This window comes from Pectinophora gossypiella, unplaced genomic scaffold (genome assembly GCF_024362695.1).
Source record: "Pectinophora gossypiella unplaced genomic scaffold, ilPecGoss1.1 Pgos_69, whole genome shotgun sequence".
Taxonomy (NCBI): Eukaryota; Metazoa; Arthropoda; class Insecta; order Lepidoptera; family Gelechiidae; genus Pectinophora; species Pectinophora gossypiella.
This window is the reverse complement of record NW_026063279.1, coordinates 35,281-48,857: the sequence shown is the minus strand read 5'-3', so window position 1 is coordinate 48,857 and position 13,577 is coordinate 35,281. Positions and strand designations below refer to the sequence as shown.

At 39.4% G+C, this 13,577-nt stretch overlaps 1 protein-coding gene across 1 annotated transcript; it reads left to right on the top strand.

Annotated features, from left to right (window-relative positions):
- The first annotated feature begins 2,330 nt into the window (after nt 1-2,330).
- On the top strand, nt 2,331-3,680 carry LOC126381624 (uncharacterized). Its single transcript, XM_050031076.1, has 2 exons — nt 2,331-2,824; nt 3,470-3,680. Exons 1-2 carry the CDS (start codon nt 2,331-2,333, stop codon nt 3,678-3,680), a joined length of 705 nt encoding a protein of 234 aa, XP_049887033.1.
- Nucleotides 3,681-13,577: the final 9,897 nt, after the last annotated feature.

Sequence of the window (13,577 nt, the reverse complement as noted above, 5' to 3'; positions counted from 1 at the left end):
AACAAATATTTGCGTGCAAAACTCCGACGTAAACTTATCTTCCTCACTTAACACTACATATATGACTGTGTGTCCACAGTTAGAGGACAAGCACACAAACAGTACTTGTGAATCTGAAATTCAAATTAAAAATACATCTACACAAAATAAACATCACTTAATATCAAATAGTTCGATTTGCACGAGTACACCGAATCAAAACAACAGATCAGCTAGTACGGCGAACGTGGTGTCGACTGCGGCTACGACGAGTCAACCGGTTTTATGTTCGAGAGCAGCTGATAAGGAACGCAACATTGTTCCGCAAAACGGCGAACGTTTAGTTAGCGCATGCAAAAAGACGAATGTTTCTTGTGACCACAAAAACGTGAATGTTCTTATTGGAATTCAAAATGACGAATGTAGGTCGGAATTGATTACCGCAAATGAATCGAATAAGCGTCCAAATAGAAAGACGGCCGCCGATGTGCTTCGTGACAGCGTGAAAGCAACACAGAAGCCTACTGAGGAATGGGTACTTGTGCAGAGAAAGCGTCTTCGGAATCGTATAGAGACGACCGGTAAAGCTCAACCCGTTGGAAATTTCAAAGCTGCTGAAATTAAGATTCCGTTGTTTATATCAAATGTACACAAGGATACCTCGGCGAATGACATTGCTGAGTACGTTTTAGCTAGGACAAACGAAAGTGTGACTCTCTCCAAGATTAATATGAAAACGAAGAAACCCTACAATGCTTTTAAGTTAAATGTGGCAAAACACAAACTTGAGTTATTTCTAGATGATAAGCTCTGGCCTGATGGTATTTCTTTTAGAAGGTATTTACCATACAAAGCTAGATCGCAGAAAACAGAAATAAATTCCGAACAAAATGCATAATTTGAATACCACTACTTTAGTCAGTTTCAACTGTAAGAACGTTAAGACATCTGTCAACTGCGTTAGAAGACTATGCAAAGATGCTGATTTGCTGGCGCTCCAAGAAACGTGGTTATTACCACATGACATACCGTTTCTTGCAAGTATACATGATGATTTCGAGTACACGGGAAAGTCTTCGGTCGACACGTCTGCGGGTCTTCTTCCAGGCAGACCTTATGGAGGAATCGCTATCCTTTGGCGGAAAGGAATTTTCCAGGACGTTTCTGTGGTACCTATGGATAATATTCGGATAACGGGCATCAGAGGTGTAATGAGGAATCGTACCATCCTATTTTTATGCGTATATATGCCTACGAACTGCTCGACAAACCTTTTAGAATTCACCGAATGTCTCAGTGAAATATCGTCTGTGGTCGCAAGCAGTGACGCTGAGGCTGTGTACGTTGTTGGTGATTTTAACGCTCACCCAAATACTGACTTCAGTAATGAAATGAGAAGCTTCTGCTCCGAACAGGACTGGTTCTGTGCTGATGAGGATATCTTGGGTGTAGATTCAAGTGCTTTTACTTTTAAATGCCCTTATCGTGGATCACTTCGTTGGCTTGATCATTGCTTAGTAACACAATCCGCCAGGCTTACTATTGAAAATGTTAAGATTTTAAATAAAGATGTTTTTATGTCGGATCATTACCCATTAGTGATTCATTGTAATTTAGAAAAGGTTGCGCCTAAGGTATCTTTAACTGCGGATGAATCTAACTTTAAATATAAAGTTAAGTGGGGAGTTAGAAATGACGAACAAATAAGATTGTATCATGATTTGTGTAACACGGAGCTTAGAATGCTTGACTTTCCTACAGAATGTAGAACTTGTTGTAGGGGGTTATGTGCATCTGAAGAACACAAGCTTTTGTTGGATAACATGTATGCAAAAATAGTGTCCGTGCTTAGTAAAGCTGCTGTACAGAGCCGAGAGGACATTCCACGTACTGGAAATGGAAAAAAATCCTTAGTAGGTTGGAACAAGCACGTAAATGGTGCTTATAGACTGGCTAGGCTCAAGACGCATATATGGCACTTACAGGGGAAGCCACTTAATGGATTAGCTTTTAACGAGATGTGTGAGTCTCAGAAAATATTTAAATCGAGACTCAGGTGGTGTCAGAAAAATCAGGAGAGTATTAGAATGGATATAATAGCATCTCATCACGCCAAAAAAGACTTTAGTAGTTTTTGGAAAGCCACTAATAAGCTAAATGTTAGACCTGGCATACCTGTCCATGTAGGCGGAGTGAGTGACTCAGTCGAAATAGCTAATTTATTTAAACATCATTTCAGGGTGGAGTCTCCTCTTGGTCCATCACAGCGGCAGATGTTTTCTGCTGGGCCCTTCGATGGCCGGGAGCTTATCTGTTTTTCTGGCCGTGAGGTCGCTGCTATAATAAAAAATATGAAGAGAGGGAAGTCACCCGGCCACGACGGCCTGAGCGTAGAGCATCTGCTGCATGCCGGGCTTCACTTGCCTAGAGTTTTAGCCATGTTTCTGTCACTCTGTGTTGTCCATTCTTATTTACCGCCTGATTTGATGAAGACACTAGTAGTGCCAATAACAAAGAAAAAGACTGGTGATATATCGGATAAGAACAATTATAGGCCAATTTCTTTAGCCACCGTTATAGCAAAAGTATTTGACAGTTTGCTTGACGCTCATTTGAGTAAGTGCTTTCAGCCGCACGATGCACAGTTTGGATTCCGCGCCGGTCTATCTACTGAAAGTGCTATTCTGAGTGTCAAGCATACTGTCAGATATTACACTGAGCGGAGTACTCCGGTATACGCCGTTTTTCTCGATCTCTCGAAGGCGTTCGATTTAGTGTCGTACGACCTGCTGTGGGAAAAACTCGAGAAAGTTAGTTTTCGACCTGAGTTGTTGGCAGTTTTCAGGTACTGGTACTCCAACCAAACAAATTTTGTGAAATGGGCAGACGGAGTGTCAGATGCATACCGTTTAGAGTGTGGTGTGAGACAGGGAGGGCTTAGTTCTCCCCGTCTCTTTAATATATATATTAATGAGCTTATTGGTGGTCTCAGCAGCGCCCGAGTCGGTTGCCATATACAGGAACTCTGCGTAAATAACATCAGTTACGCCGATGATATGGTGTTGCTGGGACCGACAATAGGTTCGTTAAGAAAGCTCTTGTCGATCTGTGAGGGCTTCGCTCAATCGCATGGCCTGATTTACAACTCTGGAAAATGTGAGTTTATGGTGTTTAAATCGGGGAATAAATATCCAAATGTGATTCCGTCTTTGACCATAAACGGCACTCAGCTTGCCAGAGTTGAAAAGTTTATATATTTGGGCCATGTGTTGAGGGAGGACCTCGGGGACGACGAGGACATAGAGCGGGAACGCAGGGCATTGGCGGTGAGGGCAAATATGATTATCCGGAGGTTTGCTCATTGTACAAAGCAAGTGAAAATCACGCTCTTTAGAGCTTATTGTCAATCTTTTTATACAAGCAGCCTCTGGTGCAAGTATACCCAAAAATCGTTTAATGCCCTGCGGGTCCAATATAATAACGCCTTTAGGATGCTGCTGGGGCTGCCGCGCTACTGCAGTGCCTCAGGCATGTTCGCGGATGAGCGTGTGGACGGTTTCCCGGCGATCCTGCGCAAGCGATGTGCGTCCTTGTTGAGGCGCGTGCGCGCCAGTGGCAGCAGCATCCTGCAGGTGGTCGCCCACAGTACAGACTGTCCGCTTATGTGGCATCTCGTGCGCGTGGCAATAGGCGCATTATGAATCTTATTTGTTTTGTGTTTAGTTTAATTTTACTAACCTACTTTAAGTGCTACTAACACCAATGGAACTTTTTGTTTTCCGAAGTAATTAAATAAATAAATAATAATAATAATAATAAAAATCAACAAATATAATAAGTATTAATTTTTAAACATAATTCCATAAGTACATCATTATTTATAATTTAATAAAATCTTACATTTTTCTTAAATAACAAATAGTGTATTATTACATATAACAATTTTGGTTTCACTATTCGGTGAAACAAAAAGAAATTTTTGATAATTATTTTTTGAAATAGCATAAGTATGCCTGGACATTTAAAAACGTAATTATGTCCATGTCATTTATTTTCTTCAGATGTTCTTTAATCTTCTGCTCTCTTATTTCCTTATTTTTCGCTCTTTTAGTTTGTTGGCTCTGCGAACGAAGCTTTTCCACAATGAATTCTGTATTTTTCTGCTCTTTTGAAAATTCTTCGATGGTTTTAAACAAATTCCATTTCTTTCTGCCTAGCAAACCGTTCCACCGATGGTGCCATGACTCTATTTCATTTTGCGTAATAGGGACACAAGACCCAATAGAGTCATGGACAGACCAAATTTCCGGCGGAAACAGCGGTGGAATTTTTTGGAATTTGGTTTTCAGCGTGTTTTGAACCACCATTTTTTTGTAAGTTCCGTTGACATAGTATTTGGAAAACCAGTCTGTAACTGCTGCTGCTTCCTCTGGCAAAACCTTCTTCTGGAGTACTTCAAATGCCTTGGGAATATGTTCTGGCTTTAAAAAGGCTAACGCCGCCAGATGTCGCATTTTGTGAGAAAAGTCTGTTGATTCTCCGTATGTTTTGGATAGCCCAGCCGACTGAATGTGTTTCCAAATGCATTGGGTTAAATGGAAATAGCAGCACCTATGTTCACAATGCGGGAAAACTTGTTTCACAGCGTTTATACTGGCCCTTTCAAAATCGGTGATTACAATTTTTGGTTGTAAATCTATGCCAAAGGTATTTGCTCGAGATTTCAAAAGTTCAAAATACAAGCAGTAAGTTCTCTCGCTCTTGTCGCGTACAAGGCCAAACACTAAGGGTACAACCTTTTGTGTTATTCCTTCCCCTATCATTCCGTGTACTGTGTAAATTTGATAAAATTCACTTGGACAGGTAAGAAATGTTCCATCAGTAATCCAAAAGGGTGACTGGTGGAGAAGCTTAAGATTTTCTGATGAACCAAACAGTAATATACAATCTTTTTCACAGGTGTAGTGAGCTAACAAAAAGTCATCATATTTCTCCGGAATGACCAGATTTTCTAGCTTTTTAGGGCTTTTTGGAAGTGCTCGTATACGTGCCCAATGAACCACCATTCTCATTGCGTTTGTGCTGGGTATGTATGGTGCACTTCCTGTAGGTATATCTTGAATGGACGCTTGTATTACCTGAGATGGGGCGTCAAGACTATTGATGGCTTTTTTAATCTAATGTCGGATTCTTTAATCTATCCCTTAACTCCAAGTCGTCTTTAATTTCTGGCTCAGGGCTGTGACTGTGTTCATTATTAATTTTAATAAGTTATTCAACTCCGTTACAAATTTCCTGCAAACATTTATTTTGTTCAATACGACCTGATACTTGATGCGCTCATATTAACCGTAACTGTATATAAATCGTAGCATTGAAAATAAAATAATTGTAATAAGATAACATAAGCTCATGACTATAACCCAATTGGGGTAGTCAGAGGTACATCCACTGCAAGATGAACTAAGTACCTACACCTCACCGAGCTTTAGACCAACGTGATAGGTGGTGAGCCGTATCGCTATCTATAAAGGTCGAGCCAACTGTGTTAGTGAAAACTGCACTAAGTTAGAGATAATAACCCATTGGTGCAAGTACGTAAGTTGTAAGTAATTATAATACTAAGTGCAAAAACTATATGTTCATTACGACAAAACTTGAACTTGAGAGTCGTGAACACTGGTGTCTTTCTTATGCGAATTAGTAAGAAACATCATTCATCTATAAATTGTTACTAACCTTAGTAATTACGCGCGCACCACACTTATATTTTGTTTCTTTTCTACACATTGCCAGTATCGTTTGTCACCTAAAGGTTTATCCAGGGTATACAAATATCCTTGAATCAACAGTTGTTGCTTATTCTTTTTTGAAATCAGTAATTTTAGTTCAGACATCTTCACAAATCGCAAAAAGCTGAGACAAATTTGTGTGCAAAAAATGTTTTGTGTGCAATTACCCTCTAATTGGATTAAGGAATTTGACGTAAACGCCTACTAAAACGATTACTGCCAAAACGACAATTCACTCATCTAAAATTGACATTGTTGTTTAAAATAATCAGGCAAAAACTACAAAAGTGTTTCATAGCAAAATTATTATTAGTCTTTGAGACGTTAATTAGTTGTTAAGTACACTATAATGAAATTTAATACATTGTACATATGAGGTCCAGACCAGTATTTTTTTAATAATAAAGAAAAGTTGTTAGGCAATTTGTAACTAACACAAAAATATGGTCCTTAGACTGAAATAAATTGTTATTATTATTCGTGGCCGCGTTGGTTAGGTGTGAGGATTTTCGGTATGCCGTGCATTCGTTGATACATGATTCGTAATCGCAAACATTCGTTGTAGAATTATTCGTAGCTTTGACATTTCCTTGTAACGTTTTTAGCTGTTGTAAACTTTCGGTGACATATTATTCGAATTTTTAAATTTCGGACCCAAGTCGCAAACTCGATCAAAACGTCATGTTGAGTATGGAAATACTTCCCGACCTTCGAAAACTGCTCCGCATCAGGGCGGCACCCTACGGCCTGGGAAAATTATCGCACCTGGAACTTTTTGATTTTCACGGGAATTATCTGAGTCTTGGTCAAATTTTATCGCCGGTGAAAAAAAAAAAAACAAAATGGCCGAAAAACAAGATGGCCGCCATACAAAATTTTGTTTTTCCAGAAAATGTCTCAGAGGTAAAAATTATGCATAGGGGTGTGATCGGAACGTCATCTTGGAAAACTGCTCCGCATCAGGGAGACACCCTATGGCCTGGCAAAACTATAGCACGTAGAACTTTTTTGATTTCACGAGACCTATTTAAGTCTTGGTCAAATTCTATCGCGGTAAAAAAATGGCGGAAAAACAAGAAACCGCCATACAAAGCTTCGAACTAATACAGGACACGCGAGCAGCTTGCTGCGAGCGAACCACGCGACATCTAGTAGCTACATATAGCTGCAAACCCACACTGACTGACTGACTCACTGACTGACTGACTCACTGACAGGGTTGTTCTCCCAGAAGGAGCGTCGGGGGGTGAAAATGATGTATGGGGGGTAAGATCTGGACCACCCGATGAGTATGGGAAAACTTCCAGATCTTGGAAAACTGCTCCGCATCAGGGAGACACCCTACGGTCTGGCGCAACTATTATACCTGGATCAATTTTTTTTTCGCAAAACCTATTTAAATCTTGGTCAAATTCTATTGTGGGTGAAAAAAAATCAAAATGGCGGAAAAACAAGATGGCCGCCACACAAAGTTTAGTTTTTCCAAAAAATGTCTCGGGAATAAAAACTATGTATGAAGGTGTAATTGAAACTTCTTGTTGAGTATGGAGATACTTCTTTTTCTTCAAATCTGCTCCGCATCAGGGAGACACCCTACGGCCTGGCAAAAACTGTAGCACCTAGAACGATACTTTTTTAAAAAACCTATTTAAATCTTAGTCAAATTCTATCGTGGGTGAAAAAAAAACAAAATGGCGGAAAAACAAGAAGGCCGCCATACAAAAATTATGATTTGGCAGAAAATGCCTCGGGGGTGAAAATGATGTATTGGGGTGTGATCGGAACGTCATGTCGAGTATGAAAATACTGCTCGATCTTCGAAAACTGCTCCGCATCAGGGCGGCACCCTACGGCCTGGCTACACTGTCGCACCTGGAACTTTTTTGTTTTTACGAAACATATTTAAATCTTGGTCAAATTCTATCGCCGATATAAAAAAATCAAAATGGCTGAAAAACAAGATGGCCGCCATACAAAATTTTGTTTTTTTAGAAAAATGTCTTAGAGGTAAAAACAATGTATAGAAGTGTAATCGGAATATCATGCTGAGTATGAAAGTACTTCTCGATTTTTGAAATCTGCTCCGCATCAGGGAGACACCCTAAGGCCTGGCGAAATTATCGCACCTGGAACTTTTTTGTTTTCACGAAACCTATTTAAATCTTAGTCAAATTTTATCGCCGGTAAAAAAATCAAAATGGCGGAAAAGCAAGATGGCCGCCATACAAAATTTTGTTTTTTCCATTAAAAGCCTCGGGGATAAAAAATATGTATGAGGGTTTTGATTGGAACGACATGTAGAGTACGGGTATACTTCTAGGTTTTCGAAAACTACTCCGCATCAGGGAGACACCCTAAGGCCTGGCGAAACTATGGCACCTGGAACATTTTTTTTCCACCAAACCTATTAAAATCTTGGTAAAATTTTATCGCCGGTGAAAAAAAAACAAAATGGCGGAAAACAAGATGGCCGCCTTACAAATTTTTCGTTTTTCCTGACAATGCCTCGGGGTAAAAATTATGTATAGGGATGTGATCGGATCGTCATGTTGAGTATTTCAATAATGCTCAATCTTGAAAACTGCTCCGCATCAGGAAGACACCCTACCCAACGGCCTGGCAAAACTATCGCACCTGGAACTTTTTTATTTTCACGAAACCTATTTAAATTTTGGTCAAATTTTATCGCCGGTAAAAAAAAAACAAAATGGCAGAAAAACAAGATGGCCGCCATATAAATTTTTGTTTTTCCAGAAAATGTCTCGGGTGTAAAAATGATGTATAGGGGTGTGATCGGAACGTCATCTTGGAAAACTGCTCCGCATCAGGGAGACACCCCAGGGCCTCGCAAAACTATAGCACCTAGATTTTTTTGATTTCACGAGACCTATTTAAATCTTGGTCAAATTTTATCGCCGGTGAAAAAAAAACAAAATGGCCGCCATACAAATTTTTGTTTTTCCAGAAAATGTCTCAGAGGTAAAAATTATGCATAGGGGTGTGATCGGAACGTCATCTTGGAAAACTGCTCCGCATCAGGGAGACACCCTACGGCCTGGCAAAACTATAGCACCTAGAACTTTTATGATTTCACGAGACCTATTTAAGTTTTGGTCAAATTCTATCGCCCAAAAAAAAAGACAAGATGGCCGCCATACAAAGCTTCGAATTAATACAGGACACGCGAGCAGCTTGCTGCGAGCGAACCACGCGACATCTAGTTTATTTACAGTTTTTACCCCCGAGACATTTTCTAGAAAAACAAAAATTTGTATGGCGGCCATCTTGAATTTCCGCCATTTTAATTTTTTTTCACCCACGATAGAATTTGACCAAGATTTAAATAGATTTAGTGAAAACAAAAAAGTTCCATGTGCGATAGGTTAGCCAGGCCGTAGGGTGTCTCCCTGATGCGGAGCAGTTTTCCAAAATCTGGAAGTTTTCCCATACTCTCCGAGAGGTCCAGATCACACCCCCATTTAGACTTTTTACCCCCGAGACATTTTTTGAAAAAACAAAATTTTGTATGGCGGCCATCTTGTTTTTCCGCCATTTTGTTTTTTTTTTCACACACGATAGAATTTGACAAAGATTTAAGAAGGTTTGGTGAAAAAAGAATCGTTCCAGGAGCGATAGTTTTCCCAGGCCGTAGGGTGCCGCCCTGATGCGGAGCAGTTTTTGAAGGTCGGAAAGTATTTCCGTACTCAATATGACATTTTGATCTCATCCCTCTTACATCATATTCACCCCGAGGCATTTTCGGGAAAAACGAAAATTTTGTATGGCGGCCATCTTGTTTTTTCGCCATTTTGATTTTTTTTCACCAGCAATAAAATTTGACCAAAATTTAAATAGGTTTCAAGAAAATAGAAAAGTTCCATGTGCTGTAGTTTCGCCAGGCCGTAGGGTGTCTTCCTGATGCGGAGCAGCTATCGAAAACCCAGACATACTTTTATACTCGACATGACGTTACGATCACACCCCCATACATAATTTTTACCACCGAGACATTTTCTGAAAAAACAAAATTTTGTATGGCGGCCATCTTGTTTTTCCGCCATTTTGGATTTTTTTCACCCACAATAGAATTTGACCAAGATTTAAATAGATTTTGTGAAAGAAAAATTGGTTTAGGTACGATAGTTTTGCCAGGCCATAGGGTGCCGCCCTGATGCGGAGCAGTTTTCCAAGATGACGTTCTGATCACACCCCTATACATAATTTTTACACGCGAGACATTTTCTGGAAAAACAAAAATTTGTATGGCGGCCATTTTGTTTTTTTTTTTACCGGCGATAAAATTTGACCAAGATTTTATTAGGTTTGGTGAAAAAAGAATCGTTCCAGGTGCGATAGTTTTCCCAGGCCGTAGGGTGCCGCCCTGATGCGGAGCAGTTTTTGAAGGTCAGGAAGTATTTCCATACTCAATATGACATTTTGATCTCATCCTTCTTACATCACATTCACCCCGAGGCATTTTCGAGAAAAACGAAAATTTTGTATGGCGGCCATCTTGTTTTTCCGCCATTTTGATTTTTTTCACTGCCAATTGAATTTGACCAAGGTTTAAATATGTCTTGTGAAAACCAAAAAGTTCTAGGTGCTATAGTTTTGCCAGGCCGTAGGTTGTCTCCCTGATGCGGAGCCGGTTTCGAAGATTGAGATCATTTTCCGTACTCGACAAGACGTTCCGATTACACTCCCATACATCATTTTGACCTCCGAGACATTTTCTAGAAAAACATTTTTTTATCTTAGTCAAATTCTATCGTGAGTGAAAAAAAATCAAAATGGCGGAAAAACAAGATGGTCGCCATACAAAATTTTCTTTTTTTCATAAAATGTCTCGGTGGTAAAAATTATGTATGGGGATATAATCGGAACGTCTTGATGAGTATGTATATACTTCTCGATCTTGGACAGCTGCTCCGCATCAGGGCGGCACCCTATGGCCTGGCATAGCTATCGTACCTAAACCAATTTTTCTTTCACAAAATCTATTTAAATCTTGGTCAAATTCCATCAACGGTGAAAAAATATCAAAATGGCGGAAAAACAAGATGGCCGCCATACAAAAAAATGTTTTTCTAGAAAATGTCTCGCGGAAAATAACTGTGTATAGGGTTGTAATCGGAACGTCTTGTGGAGTATGGAAATACTTCTCGATCTTTAAAAGCTGCTCCGCATCATGGCGGCACCCTACGGCCTGGCGAAACTATCGCATCTGGACCTTTTTTGTTTTCACAAAAACTATTTAAATCTTCGTCAAATTTTATCGCCGGTGAAAAAAAAAAACAAAATGGCGGAAAAACAAGATGGCCGCCATTCAAAATTCTGTTTTTGTAGAAAATTCCTCAAGGTCAAAAAATATGTATAGGGGTGTGATCGGAACGTCATCTTGGAAAACTGCTCCGCATCAGCGCGGCACCCTACGGCCTGGGAAAACTATAGCACCTAGAACTTTTTTGATTTCACGAGACCTATTTTAGTCTTGGTCAAATTCTATCGCGGTAAAAAAATGGCGGGAAAACAAGAACCACGCGAAATCTAGTTATTATTATATTATATATATCGTGGCCATATCATAGAATTGATCATTTCATGAAATGGTCAATTCTATGATCTGGCCACGACATATATAGCTACAAACCCATGTACCTATTGACTGACTGACTGACTCACTGACAGGGTTGTTCTCCCAGAAGGAGCTTCGGGGGGTAAAAATGATGTATGGGGGGTGTGATCGGGACCTCCCGGTGAGTATGGGAAAACTTCCAGATCTTGGAAAACTGCTCCGCATCAGGGAGACACCCAACAGTCTGGCGAAACTATCGCACCTGGAACGATTCTTTTTTCACAAAACCTTATTAAATGTTGGTCAAATTCTATTGTGGGTGAAAAAAAATCAAAATGGCGGAAAAACAAGATGGCCGCCATACAAAATATTGTTTTCCCAGAAAATGTCTCGTGGGTAAAAACTTAAAAAAAAAAATTAAATTTTAAATATTTATTTCAAAAAATGTAGGTGTGTACATCGGTACCGTCCGCCAAACTGCACAGCAGTTTGTTGGCAGATAGGTCACTCCATTTTTCTTTTTTCCACATTTTATTTTAATAGTTATATTACTTTAACATTAGGTAGGTTCAGAAGTAGATGCTAAGTTTACGATTACGTTAACAATTCGGGTTCAATATTTTAATCCAAAATTGCTGATACCAATTCATTCAAGTAAAAAGCTTTACATTTTTGTCTAAAAACAACTTTAGAAAAGTTTCCAGTTACTACGGTCGAAGGTAATCCGTTATATACAGATGGTACTAAATATTTACTGGTTCTCTGTCCGTAATAATTATTCGTCTTAGGAACAAACATCCGCACATCGCGCCTGTTCGACTGCGATTGGGGCCTAGGATTTTTAAAATTATTGCTATCATATAGTTCCATAGCAATCGACAGCAATACTTTCTCACGGACCGGGAGCAGTTTACATTCTAAAAAAAGTTTATCATAGTTCGATCGACAGGCATTCTTAGTACTTTTATCTACTAAAATTTTCATAAATCTAATTTGTAATAGTTTAATTTTATCTAAATAAGTCTTAAAAGTGCGTCCATAACAGTTCAGACCGTAAGAAATAATTGAGTCTACTAATGCATAATAAACAGTATACAACACGGCTCGGCTTGTGAAGAATTTGAGGTGCCGAAATTTTACAAGTACTGATCTCAGTTTATCACATACAATGTCTACATGTTTTTTCCATGTGAAAAAAGTGTTAATAGTTAGTCCTAGGTATTTGTATTCAGCCACCACCTCAATTCCCCCACAAGTACACGAGGTATAGTTGTTATGCATACAATTATAATCGTGCCCCACTATGTAAGGCATGTTACTTATTGATTTATTATATGGTGAGTATATATGCATACATTTAGTCTTTTTTATATTAATAATAATACCATTATCATGGGCCCATTTTATGATATTGTTTAGGTCCTCTTGTACATGTTTTTCTATAACTTTCAGGTCCTTGTCAGAATATAGTAAGCATGTATCATCCGCGTACATATATATTTGACAGTTTTTGACAACATTACACATGCTATTTACATGCATAATATAGCCAACTGGTCCAAAGACGGAGCCGGTCGGGACGCCGCATGTGATGTCGGCACTATCACCTATCACACCATCGACGGCAGTCTGCATGGTACGCTCTGTCATGTAGGCACTGAGCCACCTGTTCACAGGGCCCCGAATACCACACTCACCCATAGCTTGAAGCAGTTGGTGGTGGCCCAAAGTGTCAAAAGCTTTTTTGAAGTCTATGTAGACCACCACCACCTGCTCCCTTTCACCCAGACTACCGTTAACGGCGTCCGCAAACTGTGCCAGCGCCGTCGCCGTACTGCGGCCCCGCCTGAAGCCGTGTTGGGCATTATTCAATACATTGTATTTTTCTAGAAAGTTGCTTATCTGCCCGATGACGTATTTTTCAACTATTTTATTAATAACTGATAATATGGCAATCGGCCTATAGTTAGTATAATCACTATGTGAACCCTGCTTGTATATAGGCCTAATTAGTGCTGTTTTTAGATGCTGGGGATATACTCCTTTTATTACACATAGGTTTACAAACAAAGCAATAACAGGACTTATTTTATTTATTATTGACTTAATATCGCGTACGCGAATTTTGTCAAATCCAGGAGATTTATCGCAACTTAATTTATTTATAATCTTTTCAATACATAGAGGACTTGCCTTTTTATATCTCATAGACAAGTCACACTCCTTCACAT